General features: G+C 54.8%; 4 protein-coding genes across 4 annotated transcripts; 3 read left to right on the top strand and 1 right to left on the bottom strand.

Annotated features, from left to right (window-relative positions):
- Positions 1-433: 433 nt before the first annotated feature.
- On the top strand, positions 434-3,301 carry VTN31DRAFT_4887 (uncharacterized protein; the record flags this gene model as incomplete). The annotated part of the gene is made up of 2 exons (XM_069405324.1): positions 434-574; positions 788-3,301. 2 exons carry the CDS (start codon positions 434-436, stop codon positions 3,299-3,301), a joined length of 2,655 nt encoding a protein of 884 aa, XP_069260400.1.
- Positions 3,302-3,688: 387 nt separating this feature from the next.
- Positions 3,689-5,218, top strand: VTN31DRAFT_4886 (uncharacterized protein; the record flags this gene model as incomplete). The annotated part of the gene is made up of 4 exons (XM_069405323.1): positions 3,689-4,002; positions 4,088-4,229; positions 4,308-4,685; positions 4,745-5,218. 4 exons carry the CDS (start codon positions 3,689-3,691, stop codon positions 5,216-5,218), a joined length of 1,308 nt encoding a protein of 435 aa, XP_069260399.1.
- An 821-nt stretch (positions 5,219-6,039) lies between these two features.
- VTN31DRAFT_4885 (uncharacterized protein) lies at positions 6,040-11,120 on the top strand (the record flags this gene model as incomplete). The annotated part of the gene is made up of 2 exons (XM_069405322.1): positions 6,040-6,107; positions 6,179-11,120. 2 exons carry the CDS (start codon positions 6,040-6,042, stop codon positions 11,118-11,120), a joined length of 5,010 nt encoding a protein of 1,669 aa, XP_069260398.1.
- A 557-nt stretch (positions 11,121-11,677) lies between these two features.
- On the bottom strand, positions 11,678-15,127 carry VTN31DRAFT_4884 (uncharacterized protein; the record flags this gene model as incomplete). The annotated part of the gene is made up of 6 exons (XM_069405321.1): positions 11,678-11,932; positions 12,044-12,059; positions 12,129-12,222; positions 12,277-14,276; positions 14,338-14,696; positions 14,765-15,127. 6 exons carry the CDS (start codon positions 15,125-15,127, stop codon positions 11,678-11,680), a joined length of 3,087 nt encoding a protein of 1,028 aa, XP_069260397.1.
- Positions 15,128-15,920: the final 793 nt, after the last annotated feature.

The following is a 15,920-nucleotide window of genomic DNA, read 5'->3' as shown; positions in this document are numbered from 1 at the left end:
CAGAGTACCGGAGCTAGCATTGCAATCCACGTTGATGCCGTGATTGTGAATCGTAGCATTAGCATTCGTAAGAATAGGCGTATCAAGGCAGTACAGTACTCGTAGTGGTGTCCGGGATTCTCCGTCAATTAAGCCACGCAGCTGAACAAATTGGCCGGCAGCACTCGAAATGCGACTCCAAGTCGACGCGTCCATCGGAAATTCCCGAGTCAGCAGTCAATTCATCAATTGATGCGGTAAAGTACCTATGATTGAAGCGAAGTGGTCTCGCCCCTGAGCTCCTTAACCCTTAGCTCCACTCTCCACACAGAGTTAACAAAGCTGCCACGTTGAACACGCTCCTCTCCCCGGCCCTTGACGGTGCTCTTCTCCCCTTCTGTTTTCTCCATTAAAATCAGTCTCGATTTGGTCGTTCTTTCGGATCCTGCCCAGCATGCCGCCCCTGGAAGCTCGTGTCAAGGCCGTCCTTTCAGGCGATACGCTCGTCCTGTCACATCCAACAAACCGCCACCAGGAACGCATTCTAAGCTTGGCCTATGTGTCTGCTCCACGGATGCGGAGAGAGGGCGATGAGGTGAGATGAACAATTGCATTTATTTATTTATTCATTTGATCTCCTAGTTCATACAATAAAGACGGGTTGCACGGTTAGACGTGGCTTGGGCAAGCTGTGCGCAGCCGCGCGTTTGCCGGCCGGTTTGCTGTTCACGGCGTTCACCAGGCACAACCCTTGTTGTTTTAGAAAGATTTCAGCGACACAATTGACATGTGCTGACTCGAAATATAGTCCTTCGCGTTCCAGTCCCGTGAATTCCTCCGCGAGCTCCTCGTCGGTAAAGTGATTCAGTTCCAAGTCCTCTACACGATCCCGACGGGCGCCAAGCGCGAATATGGAGTCATCAAGATGCCCGGGACGAATGCGTCCTTCCCAGAGCTGTCGGTGCAGGAAGGATGGGCACGGGTTCGGGAGGAGGCAGGCAAACGCGGGACCGAGTCCGAGGAAGAACAGGCGCTGCTCAACAACCTGCGCGCACTGGAAGACCATGCCCGGTATGAAGGCAAGGGGATATTCAGGGACAAGGACAAGGGGGTTGTCGAGACCGAGTACGAACTGTCGGACGCGCGGGCGCTGGTGAACCAGTTCCGATCCCAGCAGCTGGACTCGGTGGTGGAGCGCGTGCTCACCGGTGACCGCCTGGCGATCCGTTTGATGCTCAGCCCGGCGCGCCACCTGCAGACCATCCTGGCCATCGCCGGCATCCGTGCGCCGGCCTATCGCCGCGTAGCGGCGGACGGGACCGAACAGCCGGGTGAACCCCTCGGAGAGGAAGCCCAGGCTTTCGTCGAGACGAGACTGCTGCAGCGAAAGGTCAAGACGCAGCTGCTGGGCGTCACCCCGCAGGGCCAGCTGATCGGCACGGTGCTGCATCCGAACGGCAACATTGCCAAGTTCCTGCTGGAGGCCGGTCTCGCCCGCTGTTTTGATCTCCACTCGACGCTGCTCGCCGGCGAGATGGCCAGCTTCCGTCAGGCGGAGAAAGTCGCCAGAGATGGTCGGAAGGGGCTCTTTGCCGGGCTTGCGGCCCCCAAGGCTCCCGCAGGACGGGTGGAGAGCGACTACGTTGTGAGTCGCATTCTCAACGCGGACACGATATTCCTGCGCAACAAGGCCGGGGTGGAGAAGAAGGTCAGCCTCAGCAGCATCCGCCAGCCGAAGCCCTCCGATCCGAACCAGGCTCCGTTCGCCGCCGATGCCAAAGAGTACCTGCGCAAGAAGGTCATCGGGAAGCACGTCAAGGTCACCATTGACGGCAAGAAGCCCGCGACGGAGGGGTACGAGGAGCGCGAGGTTGCGACCGTCGTCCACGGCAACACGAACCTTGCCCTCTACTTGGTCGAGGCCGGTTATGCGTCGGTGATCCGCCACCGGCAGGACGATGATGACCGGTCACCCGAGTACGATGCTCTACTCGCTGCGGAAGAGGCGGCCAAGCGCCAGGGCAAGGGCATGTGGTCAGGCAAGCCTACAAAGACAAAACAATACCAGGACTACTCGGAATCGCTGCAAAAGGCCAAACTCGAGGTGGGGATTTTGCAACGGCAGAAGAAAGTCCCGGCCATTGTAGATTATGTCAAGTCCGGCTCCCGGTTTACGCTGCTGGTGCCCCGGGAAAACGCCAAACTGACGTTTGTTCTCTCTGGCATCCGCGCTCCGAGGTCGGCGCGGAACCCCGGTGAGGCCGCAGAACCGTTTGGCAACGAGGCGCACGAGTTTGCCAACCGGCGACTCATGCAGCGCGATGTGGAGATTGACGTTGCGACTCTCGACAAGGTGGGCGGGTTCATTGGCACGCTCTACATCAACCGCGAGAACTTTGCGAAGTTACTCGTCGAGGAAGGTCTGGCTACGGTCCACGAGTACTCGGCGGAACAGTCTGGCCATGGGTCGGAGCTGTTTGCAGCGGAGAAACGGGCCAAAGAGGCGCGCAAGGGGCTCTGGCATGATTGGGATCCGAGCAAGGAGCTGGATGAGGACGAGCAAGCTGCCAACGGCCACGCGGCACAGAGCAACGGCGATGCCGCTACCGAATCTCGCCGTCGCGATTACCGAGATGTCATGGTCACACACGTCGACCCGGAAACAGGCAAGCTCAAGCTACAGCAGATCGGCGCGGGCACGTCGGCGCTGACGGAGATGATGAACGCGTTCCGGGCCTTCCATCCGAACAACGACCGGCCGCTTCCGGGCCCGCCCAAGGCTGGCGACGTCGTGGCCGCCCGCTTTACCGAGGACGACGAGTGGTACCGGGCGCGTATCCGAAGAAACGACCGCGAGAAGCAGCAGGCGGAGGTGGTGTACGTGGACTATGGCAACTCGGAGGTGATCCCGTGGTCGCGCCTGCGTCCGCTGAACGACCAGTTCTCGCTGCAGAAGCTCCGGCCGCAGGCGGCGGATGCGGTGCTTTCGTTCATCCAGTTCCCGTCATCGCGCGAGTACCTGCAGGATGCGGTGCACTTCCTGGAAGAGCAGACGTTCAATCGGGAGCTGGTTGCTAACGTCGACTACACCGCGCCGGAGGGCACACTGCACATCACCCTGCTCGACCCGGCGTTGTCCAAGAACCTGGAGCAGAGCATCAATGCCGAGGTGGTGCGCGAGGGGCTGGCAATGGTCACGCGCAAGCCCAAGGCGTGGGAGCGGTCGGCTGAGGGCACTCTGGCGCATCTACGGACGCTCGAGGATGAGGCGAGGGAGAACCGTCGGGGGATGTGGGAGTATGGTGATTTGACGGAGGATTAGATGACCGGGATACCACTATTGATACCACCACTATTGTGTAAATGAACTTGTACTATGTATCAATGATTGCCTTGCATTCAGCGCAAGATCGTTTGTCAGGGTAAAACTTGGGCGAGAGAATTTTATAGGTAGTTGCCTAGGTAATACAGCCGAAATACATGCTGTAATTTACGGAGTGCACGGAACATCGGAAACACGAAACGCCGCTGCCTCCCAGGTCGGATCTGATATCATTTCCATATGCATTACTCAGCTCGTCATGAAAATACTCCGAACACACAGAATTTGTTTTTTTTTTTTTTTCCTTTTGTCGGTCTTTTTTATTGGACATAAACGAGTTCCAGTAAATATAGAAGAACAAAGAAAAGAGAAAGAGAAATAGAAAGAATGGGCCTTTGGAAGAGCCCCTGGTCGTCGTCGCAGCAGAATTCAGACGAAAAAGAGCAACCGCCCAGCGAGAACGAGGCGAACCACAACAGTGATGACTTGAACAAGGTGGTTGCAGAGAATGACCTGTCCGCATCGGCGCAGCAGGCTGCGGGAACAGCATGGCTGGCCGGTCGACTGAACCATCTCACACCGGAGCAGGAGGAGAAACTGGTCGAGTTCAAGAGGCGGTTGCAGGAGGCGGGATATTATACACCCGAGTCGAAGGACGGCACGGAGACAAGAGAGGCGAGTCATAGTGACTCGTTGCTTCTGTATGCGAACTTCAACTTTTTTTTTTATCGCATATTTCGTGCCGCGGCCTTGTGTTCCATCGGCGCTAACGGGGTTTTGAGATAGGCGCTTTCTACGGGCGCGTAAGTTCGACGTGGCCGGCGCAATCAAGCAGTTCACGGATACCGAGAATTGGCGCAAGGAAAATGCCATTGATGCGCTGTATGACAACATAGATTTGGAATCCTACGAGGAGACGCGATTGATGGTTGGTCATTTTCTTTTCTCGGCTCCGGGGTGCTGCATGGTGGTATCCCAGCTGATCAAGTTTGTTGATTCTGATTAGTACCCCCAATGGACCGGTCGTCGAGATTACCGTGGGATCCCCGTCTATCTGTTCGAGATCAAGCACCTCACCAGCAAGCGGGTGGCCGAGTTCCAGGCCAAGGTCAACTCCTCCGGCACGGCGTACAGCCACAAGGAGTCCAAGATTCCCGCGCGATTGCTCTGCCTGTTCTCGCTGTATGAGAATCTGCTCAATTTCGTACACCCGGTCTGCTCGATGCTGGATCGTCCAAACCCGGAGACGCCGATCATGGAGTCGAATAACATCGTCGACATCAGCGGTGTCAGCCTGATGCAGTTCTGGAATCTGCGCAGCCACATGCAGGACGCGAGCGTGCTGTCGACGGCCCATTATCCGGAGACGTTGGATCGGATCTTCGTAAGTTGGCCGCTGGGGCAGATTTTGTTCGACTTGTAAGCGCTGATTTGGCCGTCTAGATCATCGGCGCCCCGTCCTTTTTCCCTACTGTCTGGGGCTGGATCAAACGTTGGTTCGACCCCGTCACCGTGTCCAAAATTTTCATCCTTTCTCAATCCGAGGTTAAGTCCACTCTGGAGAAGTTCATGCCGCCCTCGAGCATCCCCGAGAAATATGGCGGGACCCTGAAATTCCAGTTCGGTGACATGCCGAACCTTGACGACGCGGCGCGCGAGCTCATCGGCGGCGTGGAGTGCGGTCCCCCAAAGGAGGGCGACACCAAACCGACCTACCTCAAGGGACCCATGCGCTGCTATCGTGACCACATTGAAGTCCTCGGCACGGTCAATGGTACGCCGCGGCGGATGACCATCCCACTCGGGCCCAAGGCGTCGGAACCGCCGTCCAACGGTCGCGTGGGTGACACGGTGTCCAACGAGAAGGTCGACGGCGTGTCTGCGGAGCCCGTTACCAATGGAACAACCGCGGCATAGGCCATAAATTCATAGTTACCGCTTTAATATCTGCTCATCCATCTGGTGGTGTGATGCTGTGATTGTTGATAGATGATGCTCTCCGGGATTAATTCTTTGACGGTCGGGACGTCTGTACATATATATCTAGTTGGTACTCGTACTATCATGCGCAAGCCATACTATTATGAACTTGAAGCTTCCACGGATCCATCTACCCTGGTCCCTGCTTTGATCCAAGCTTTGAAATGCGCCTCGTAACTCTCGTTTTACAGAGTAAAGTCACTTGACGTAACATTGGATGCATGTGCTCCACACAGTATCCGCTTGATCCTCGCACAGTGCCTGGTCTATCTCAAGCCGTGTGGCGTTGTCGACGCACGACGGCACGAGAACAAGTTGGCCGATAACACCGGGTCATGTGACTTTATCTTATTCATTCTAGTTAACCCTATTCGAGAAAAACGGATAAAACGGAGAAAACCGTTGCTTCGTGCTGCCGCTTCTACATTTCACATCAGATTAGTTCGAATCACAACACGAGAATCCCCTCAATCAAAATCTTTTTGGAGCCGCTGGAAACCTGCCTTGGTTACCGATTGACTCAACCGACACTTGAGGATCCCGGCTACGGATCAATAATCATAGTAGCTCTGAGCTAGCTCTGTATAGCTATTGCGAACGCGGAATTCCGCCTAGCAACTAACTGCTTATCATCGGAATGCTCTCGACAATCTGATAATGCTCCTTGCTCTGCCATAATTGGCATTCTTCTTCTCTCTTCTCTCTAGTCAGTCAGTGGTCGACTGTCTTCACTACTCTCTCGCGCCTCCCCTCGCCCCATGATGGGCCTGCAATGCTCGGGACCAGCCTGGGTCATTGATGACCTCACGTACTGCGTCCAGCGCAAGTAAGCCGCCATTGCGATTCCCGCCATAATTTCACAAGGGATATTGTGCTGACCAGGCATTGTAACTACAGTTATCTGCAGATTGTCTTCCCCCTCGTTGCATGTGCCCTCTCGCTCGCTGTCATTGCTGTCCAATGCGCACGACATTGGCTCTCGAAATGGCGCCAGACTTCCTACCGTCCCCTCGATAGCAATGGCGGCGCCGTGGTACCTTACACCCCGGCAGACAACGACGATGACGACGACGACAATGATGAGGATGTCGCCAGTGTAATGTTGAATAAATCTCTTCGCCGCGTGTCGCACACCGATTTTGAAGTCTCCCGGCCAAAGGGTCAGCTGTCCACCGCCGCTGTAGAGATCCTGTTCCTGGCAGCCGAAGTAGCGGTCTGGATCGCCGTACTGGTGACGGGTGCTGGGGGACGCCATGGCACCCAGCCTGCCATTGCGAAACTGGTTTCGTGGTCCTACATCCTGATCCTCGCGGGTCTGCGCTTTGCCCTGACCGTGTCGGACCGCCAGACCGTTCCGCGACTGTGGAATCACACCGCAGCTCTGTATGGGGCGCAATGGCTGTGCACGGTGATGGTCTTTCGCTCCTCCATCATCCACCCCCGGTCGCACCGGGCTCAAGTCTTGAGCATCTTGGAATTCTGTTTTGCGACTGTGCTGCTCTTGATCGCGGTGGTCACGCGAAGGGGCAATCGGACAGTTGTTCTCCTGCGCGAGGATGGGCTCGAGCCACCCCGCCATACGACCGCCAGCCTGTTGTCGTTGCTCAGTTTCTCCTGGATCGACCCACTCATCTTCAAGGGCTACCGCCGGCCGCTGGAGCTCGAAGATGTATGGAACCTCACCGTCAACCAGCATGCCGCCGCCATCCTGAACGACTTCCGCCAGGCGTATCGCAGTTACACCTTGGTTTGGCGGCTGCTCCGGTACTTTGACCGCATGTTGATCATCCAGGCGGCGTGGACCGTCTTTTCGAATCTCTTCATCTTTCTGCCCACGTTGCTGTTGAAGGCGATCCTCGAGTACGTGGAAAATCCGCAATCGAAATCCACCAACGCGGCTTGGTTCTATGCCGTCTTGTTGTTCGTGTCCGGCGCGATTCAGGCGACGGGAGACGGCCAAGCGCTCTGGATCGGTCGCCAGATCGGGCTCAAGTTGCGCGCAATCATCATCGGCGAGATCTACGCAAAGGCGCTGAGGCGGAAAGCAGGTGCAACCGGTCTGAATCAGGATGAGGATGAGGCGGTCTCGTCGGGGGGCGGCGATAAGAAGAAGCAAGACAAGGTGCGCGCGATGGAGCAGGCCAAGGTCGGGACCATCATCAACCTGATGGCTATCGACTCGTTCAAAGTCAGTGAAGCCTGTGCCTACCTGCACTTCCTCTGGGCCAGCGTGCCAACTCAAGTGATTGTGGCCATTGTTTTGCTGTACCGGGTGCTGGGCTTTAGTTCGTTTGCTGGGATTGCCCTGATGATGTTGCTTATTCCGGTCAATGTCTTGATTGCGCGGCAGTTTCGGGCCATTCAGAACAAGATCCTGGAGTATACGGACAAGCGCATCCATTCCACGAACGAGGTTTTGCAGAATATCCGCATCATCAAGTACTTTGCCTGGGAACAGCGCTTCGAGGATTCTGTCAACGAAAAGCGTCGTGTCGAGTTGAAGGCTCTTCGTAATCGGTATATCCTGTGGTCCATTGCGGCCACGGTTTGGTACGGGACGCCGATCCTCATCACCTTCACCTCTTTCTTCCTGTACACCGTCGTCGAGCACAAGCGGCTGACGCCCTCGGTGGCCTTCCCCGCGCTGTCCATGTTCACGTTGCTGCGGGTGCCGCTGGACCAGCTGGCCGATATGATCGCCCACGTCCAAGAGTCCAAGGTCTCAATCGACCGTGTGGAGGCTTTCCTTAACGAAGAGGAGACCGATAAATATGTCCAACTCCGTGACTCGCAGGTTCCGGGACAGCCCCCACGGATTGGCTTGGAGCACGCCACTCTGGCGTGGAGCAATCAGCCGCGTGATGGGACAAACGAGGGCTTCCGGCTCATCGATATCGACGTACAGTTCAAACCGGGCAAACTCAATGTCATTGCCGGCCCGACTGGATCCGGAAAGACGTCCCTGTTGATGGCTCTACTCGGTGAGATGAAGCTCCTCGAAGGCCGCGTGTTCCTGCCGGGTCTGACCACTGATCGGGCCTCCCTGCCTGTGGATCCCGACACGCTGCTCACGGAGAGCGTGGCGTATTGCGCGCAGGAGGCGTGGCTCCTCAACGACACCATTAGAGAGAACATCGTGTTTGCGTCACCTTTTGACAAGCAGCGATACAATGCCGTAATCAAGGCCTGCGCCCTCGAGCGGGACCTGCAAATCCTCGAGGCGGGTGACCAAACCATGGTCGGGGAAAAGGGCATCAGCCTCTCCGGTGGTCAGAAGCAACGCATCTCTCTTGCTCGAGCCATGTACAGTCGTGCTCGGCATCTTCTGCTGGATGACTGTCTCAGCGCCGTCGACTCCCACACGGTCAAGCATATCTTCCGCGAGGCGATCATGGGCCCTCTGATGCTGCACCGTACATGCATTCTCGTCACGCACAATGTCGCCCTGGCCGCGCCCGAAGCGGACTGGATCGTTGTTCTTGACAATGGGAGAGTCGCCGCTCAGGGAACTCCGGATGATGTGGCCGCGTCGGGTGCCTTGGGAGATGAGCTCTTGAGATCCCGGCCCACTTCCAGGGCCGGTTCCAGCGGCCCGTCCCGCGTTGCATCTGATCTCGAGGAACAGCGGGAAGCAGCGTCGAATGGCAATCTCAATGGACAGGCCAACGGAGCAGGGGCCAAGACAGCAACTCATGGAGCGAATGATGCTGTGAATGGGAAGCAGCCAGGCAACAAACTCACCGAGTCCAAGGCCATTGGGAGTGTGAAATGGTCTACGATTCGTATGTATGTCGGCTCGATGGGCTCTTGGTACTACTGGATCATTGCAACGGCGATCTTCTGTTCGCAGCAAATAGGCTCTGTTGCAACCAATGTGTGGATTCGTCAATGGGCGAACGCCTACTACACCGAGAAAGCCGACGCAATGGATGCCGGCCACCTGGGCGCCCTGTCGACGTTCAAATTCCCGTCCTTTGTCACTGGCAATGTTCCAAGGTTGACCTCGTGGAGCGGAGTTCAAGTTTCTTCTTCTTCTTCTTCCCACGACGATGTTTCATCGTCGGCGAACGGAGAGGTCGAGGTTTCCTACTACCTCTTTGTCTACGCTCTACTGGGACTTGTCTATGTGTGTATTTCATTGCTCCGCGAGGCCACCCTCTTTTGGGGCTCGCTGCAGGCTTCGCAGAAACTCCACGGAAGGCTGTTGAAGGCCGTCGTTCACGCCAAATTCCGTTTCTTTGACTCAACTCCCCTGGGCCAGCTCATGAATCGGTTCTCCAAGGATATCGAGGCCATCGACCAGGAGGTTGCTCCCGTCGCGATCGGCATGCTCCACTGTCTGGCCTCGGTGATCATGATCGTGGTGTTGATTTCGGTCGTGACGCCGGGCTTCTTGATCGCGGGCATTTTCATCACGCTGTTATACTCTGCAGTCGGCGCCATTTATCTGGGTACGTCGCGCGACCTGAAGCGACTCGAGTCGGTCCAGCGTAGTCCTCTGTATCAGCAGTTTGGGGAGACGCTGAACGGAATCGTGACAATCCGAGCATATGGCGACTCGCAGCGCTTTATGGTCGAAAACCACAAACGCATCGATCAGTATGCCCGGCCTCACATCTACCTGTGGGCCAGCAACCGTTGGCTGGCGTTCCGGATCGACATCACGGGCGCACTGGTGTCATTTTGTTCCGCCGCGTTTGTGCTGATGAACGTTGGCCGGATTGACGCTGGTGCAGCGGGTCTCTCGCTGACGTACGCTGTGACATTTACGGAGAACGTGCTGTGGCTGGTTCGTCTGTACGCCGAGTCCCAGCAGCACATGAACTCGGTCGAGCGAGTGAAGGAGTATCTGGAGGTGGAGCAAGAAGCGCAGCGCATCGTGCCCGAGCGCCGACCGCCGCCCGGATGGCCGTTGCGTGGCGCTGTGGAGTTTGTCAACTACTCTACGCGCTACCGTCCGGACCTGGACCGCGTTCTCAAGGATGTATCGTTCAAGGTGGAACCAGGCGAGAAGGTGGGCATCGTCGGCAGGACAGGCGCCGGCAAGAGCTCCCTGGCACTTGCCCTGTTCCGAGGCCTCGAGGCCGAGCAAGGTCAGATCATCATCGATGGCATCGACATCAGCACGATCGGCCTGCAGGACCTCCGCGAGAACATCACGATCGTGCCGCAAGATCCGACTCTGTTCACGGGCACGATCCGCAGCAATCTCGATCCATTCGGTCTGTTCAGCGACGAGCAGATCTTCGAGGCGTTGCGACGGGTGCATCTCATTGGCGGGGAAACATCCGCATCCACATCCGGGTCCGCGACGCCGGCCACGCCGCATCGTGCCAACAGCCCGAACGTCGGGTTCGCCGAAGACCACCACCCCCGCGACGATAACGAGGGCAACGAGCCTACGGCCCTGGTGGAGAACAAAAACCTCTTCAAGAACCTCGACTCGCCCGTCGCCGAATCCGGCAGCAACCTCTCCCAGGGCCAACGGCAGCTGCTCTGCCTCGCGCGCGCACTCCTCAAACGGCCCCGGGTGCTCATGATGGACGAAGCCACCGCATCGATCGACTACGCAACCGACAACAAGATCCAGGAGACGCTGCGCGAACTCCGGGACAGCACGATCATCACGATCGCGCACCGGCTGCAGACGATCATCGACTACGACAAGGTGCTGGTGCTGGACCGTGGCCGCGTCGTCGAGTTCGATCACCCGTGGACCCTGATCACTCGCGAGGGCAGCGTGTTCCGCGGCATGTGTGAGAGTAGCGGCCATATGGAAGGCTTGCTCGAGGGTGCGGAGAAAGCATGGAGGAGCAGGAATGCTTCTGCTCAGGGTTAGAGTTGATTTGTTTCAAGACAAAAAAAAAGAAAAATTTTGTATTTTTCTGCATACTGCTCAATACTCTGCATGGGTGGCTATCTGCATTAGTTGTTAGACGGGTTGGTCTTTTTTTTTTTTTTTTTTTTTTTTTTTTTTTCTTTCTTGTTGGAGTAGATATGCGAGACTTCACTGCTAATACATAAAAAAAAAAAAACTACAAATCGAAACCAGCATCGAAAATACCTACCTTATGTATTATCAAAGTCCCCGTCTACAGTACAGGCCAGAAATGCATTTACTTACCCTAACCTTAGGGTTTGGTGGTCCCGAAATGGGGAATGCGAGACATGCTCTACCCCTGTCTTACAGATAAGTAACTGCAGTACCTTTTCGCCCTACAAATTTTGACTCAAACAAAGAAGCTCTGAGGCTGTAATTCTCTAGTATTGCATTGATTGACCTGATTTTAAGTTCAAGCACGATGGTAAAGTTCCTCCAGCCTCGTCTTGGCATTCCCGAGCATACCACGCGACTTGTTTGGTACTAACTGTGTACTCCTCTGCATTGGTCAAGGCCTAATCCAGTAGATTCACTGTCGTGGTCTCGTCCTCCTTGACTTCATGGCTGTAAAACTGGACGTATCGTTTGCGCATCGCGTCCTGGCGCTCCTCCATGGCGGGAGGATCAGTCGTGTCGATCAGGTTTCGTTCCACGGCCATGGGCGCAAGTTCCCTGTCTCGTCTCCGTATTATGTCCGTCCAGGCTCCAGGAGGATGTCCTGTGAGGGTCAACCCTGCAAGACCCTGCCTCAGCTCCGAATCAGACTGGGCCTGTTGAGAAGTGTGTCTCTGGCAGTCGCAGCGACATATCGGCGACGAGCATCGCTCCCGACATTTATGCCCGCAGTCTAGCTGCCGCGCACAAGGCTGGCTGCATCTTACTTGGCCGTGGGAAAATCTGCAAGGATCGAGGAAGTTTCCCAGTTAGCAGGTGCCACAATTGTCTAGCAGAAACGAGGAAACGCACATGTGGCATCGGAGCTTGCACTCATGCCCGCAGTCCATCGTCTCGCCGCATGGCAGATCGCAACCACCGTTGAGCCCGTCCCAATCAGCCACATCTGATGGCCGTCAGCGCCTCAGGTCGCTTCTCACCACAGGAGTTAAGCACCTACTTTTGACGATAGTCCTTCTGCCGTGCTTTTCACAAGTCAGTGGCAGACCGTAACTGACCAGAGGGCTGCCGTCTCCGCCAGACTTCCCCAAGATTTGGAGCACTTCCCACCACAGAGGGTCAACTCGCGCAAGGATATCCCCATTCCCGAAGAAAAAAAGTCCTCTTCTGGCTCGGGAAAGTGCTACGCAGACTCGATTTGCCACTGATAGGAACCCAATCTTGTCGTCCGGGTTGCTCCGGACCAGCGAGAGGAGCACGATGTCATTTTCCTCGCCTTGATAGGCGTCAACCGTTACCACCTTGACGTACTGGCCCTGGATATAGTTATTGCTCCTGAGCAGTTTCAGAATCTTCTTGCGCTGCCCGTTGTAGAACGTCAACACCGTGATGTTTTTGACGTCAACCCCGTTGTATAGCAGATGGATGAAGAATCCAACGACCATGTGCGCCTCGTTGACGTTGTACTTGGAAAATAAGCTGTCAGAGTTTTCCGGCCACGAATGATTGAAAAAGTACGTTCGAATGCCCCCCATGCCAGGCAGTCTAGCCAACTCCTTCACGGACGGATGATCGTCCAGTTTCTCATATAGAGGGTGAAGAAGTCGTCGGATTTCAGGAACCATGCGTCTTTGCAGTGTCAAGGTCCTGAAATCAATTCCGTTCCTCACCAGTCTCTCGAACATGGACATGTTGAGGAAGAATGGAGGCCCCTCCAAGTCTGCGACAGTACAGTGGCCTTGTAATTGTTTGTGATCCCCGACGAGGATCAGATGCTGGAGTGACTCTACGCAGGAGACAGCAACCGGAGCCTCAATCACCTCCGCTGCCTCCTCAATCATGATGATCTTTGGCTTCAGACATGATAACAGAGTCCGGTATTTGCTGAGTCCTGTTGTTGTCACTCCCACAATCTTGGCATCCTGCAATGTGACAAGATCTCGCTCCCATTTTCCGATCTGCAGGTCGTTCACAGCGCTCTTGTACGCTCGCAAAAGCTCGCAAAAGGAGGTTAGGATCTTCGATTTCAGTCTCTTGCAGAGGATATTGTATACCAGACCTCGAAGTCTCTGCGGCACCTTCGTCAAATCTCGGCGAGCCAGTTCGTTTTCCACGTACTTTGTTGAGATTCCTGAAATCTGCTTCCCAATGCACCCGTCTTTGAGTGGAATGAAGAAACCTTTCAATGTTTCTACATCCTCATCAGGACCCATTTCAGCCTCTAGTTCCTTTAGCTGCTCGTATTCGCGATCCATTTCTTCCTCCTCGACATCAAAGGGCTCATCCTCGTACACAACACGAAAGTCTACTTTCGAGTCGCCCAGCCAGAGAGCCATTGGCTCCTGTGGCTGATCAGTGGAGGAATCGACCCAGCCAGATGCATTTTCCTCCAATGAGTCATACTGAGGACGTGTCAGTATCCCACTTTCCAGAAAGATTCTGGCAGGGAACGGTCTATCTTCTCTGGCAACTGCGAATGGCTCCAGCAGTTTGACAATCTGCTCGATCAGGTGCTGCAGCTTTCGCTTTGCAGCTGTAAACAGTCCGCCGACGAGGGCCGGAGCGGATGTTGTCTGTCGAACTTCGTATAGTGTGCGCTTCCTGATGGCTTCATCGCCGCTTCTACCGCCCAAACGTATGTAGTCTGGCTCGAACTCAGCAACATGGCTTAAGAGCTGATCTAGTGCATGATTAGTTTGAGCAGAGATGATGATTGGCGGATCGCCAGTTTTCATGTTCGACAGAAGGATTTTCAAAGCTGACACGGACACATGGGTCTTTCCTGTACCCGGAGGTCCTTGGATCACGGCCAGCTTTTTGGTGAGAATGTGATGCAATGCCTCCCACTGGGACTGGTCCAAGTCGTTGCATGGATCGGCAGGCCACTCGTCAAGAATATTTGTCGTGCAATCTTGGGACAACTCAATGACAGGCTGTCGCTTGACATAGTCTGGTGGAGGAATTTCTGCAAGGTCACAGATATTCTCTGAAAGAGGAAACCTGAAACGATAACTCAGCTATCAAGATCTGATCTCGAGTTCAAATTGCTGCCTCGGATTACCGTTCTTGGCTCATCTTCTGCAAAGCCTTCATTGTGTATCTGGACGACTCAAAGTATCCCGATCTTGGGTGAACCATAATCCATTCCTGCTGAGGATCCAAGGGCGTGTCTTCGATGGTGGCAACATAAATGTCTACTTGGTGTGGTATCTGCTTGACCTGGTCCAGTGGTCGAGCAGCTATTGTTGCCACCACACATGTCGTCTTGAAACAATCTCGTGCGGGTGTCAACGCAACGAGAGAGCCTGGCAGCAGGCGAGTAGAATAGTCCCAGACAATGTTTTTCCGGGCTCTGGCAGTGGAAAATTGAATTTTTAGGGCAAGTCCTTTGGAAGCAAATGTTAGCCCTACGAAGTAGACCTATGTATTGAGCCATGGTTTGTCAGAACGCTGCTTTCAAAGGATGCCGGCTTAAGACATGGGCTGACCTTGTCGTAAATGCAGGTGTCGCTAGTATCAGTCATGGATGGATTCTCTCTGACGTACGCCACGGCATCCCTCAGCAACGCCACTGAATCCTCTCTCAGCAGCTCGTAGTGAGTGCGCAAGTACTCTTGAGTAGAGGGCCATGGTCCGTCAACGACGTTGGGAGGCAAATCAACAGTGTCCTCCTCGCCAATGTTCGACCCCATAATCTCAGATGCCGCAGGGATTTCAGGCCTTGCTGTCCAGTCTTGCCCGTTGCACAAAGCTTCTGCCGTAGAGACATAACGGCGAATGTCAGGATTCGCCACGGTGTGTTTCTTGCGCCCTCGGGCGGTTCGATGAGCAGAACGGTTTGAAGTCGACATTAGGATTGGCTTTCCCGGATCGTACTTTCAATTTGGCAAACGGATTTTGCAAAAAGCGAGTTGTTGAAGAGATGTTTGCTCCAAGGAATTGAGAAAGCACTTCGCCATCGGGGAATAGCCGGGAGAACGATGTCGGGGGAATGAGAGTGTGAATTCTAAGGGCGATGCTTTGAGCTCAGTCGCCGTAAGAATCTGCAGAGATTGGAGGTTGTAAGTCATACTTTATTCATGCGTTGTGATGAAGAAGAGCTCAAAAAAGGAAGGATCCCCCCATCCCCTGCCGATTGCGTGCATATTAGGGTTAGGGTTAAGATGATGGACAAACAGATGGGTGGTCTGGGTTCACAAACGCAATTGAGATGCAGAATCCGTTGGTTTCAGTACTAGTAGTAAATACCAGCACAGCATCTAGAGTAGTACTGCTATCTGCCACTTTACCATCCGACGCTGTTGGAATATGACAGTCTACGGAGTATACAAGTGCTGAAGTAGTGCTACTAGAACAGGACTACTCGAACCTTGAATCCAATGAATAGGCCTAGTATCCTTCCGTACTCAGATAAATCCCCTGCTGTAGTTGAAGAGTTTGCCATTCTGTTGGAGAAACTTGATGCATGATCAACACGAGTGTCGTTGAGCACACTGCCAGAACTCCGAGTCATCAGTGCTGAAAGGCTTCGACAGGACTTGGTTAGGGTTAGCACCCGTTTGTGGTGCCTGGGGCATCAATCTGAACAAGGAAGTCTTGGCGTGAATATTGTATTCGCGACGAACGTCTTGGTGGGAGAACAAC

The sequence above is a fragment of the Thermomyces dupontii genome (genome assembly GCF_041956625.1).
Source record: "Thermomyces dupontii strain NRRL 2155 unplaced genomic scaffold VTN31scaffold_4, whole genome shotgun sequence".
Classification (NCBI taxonomy): domain Eukaryota; kingdom Fungi; phylum Ascomycota; class Eurotiomycetes; order Eurotiales; family Trichocomaceae; genus Thermomyces; species Thermomyces dupontii.
Note: the sequence above shows the minus strand (reverse complement) of the source record. Positions and strands in the feature narration are given on the sequence as shown.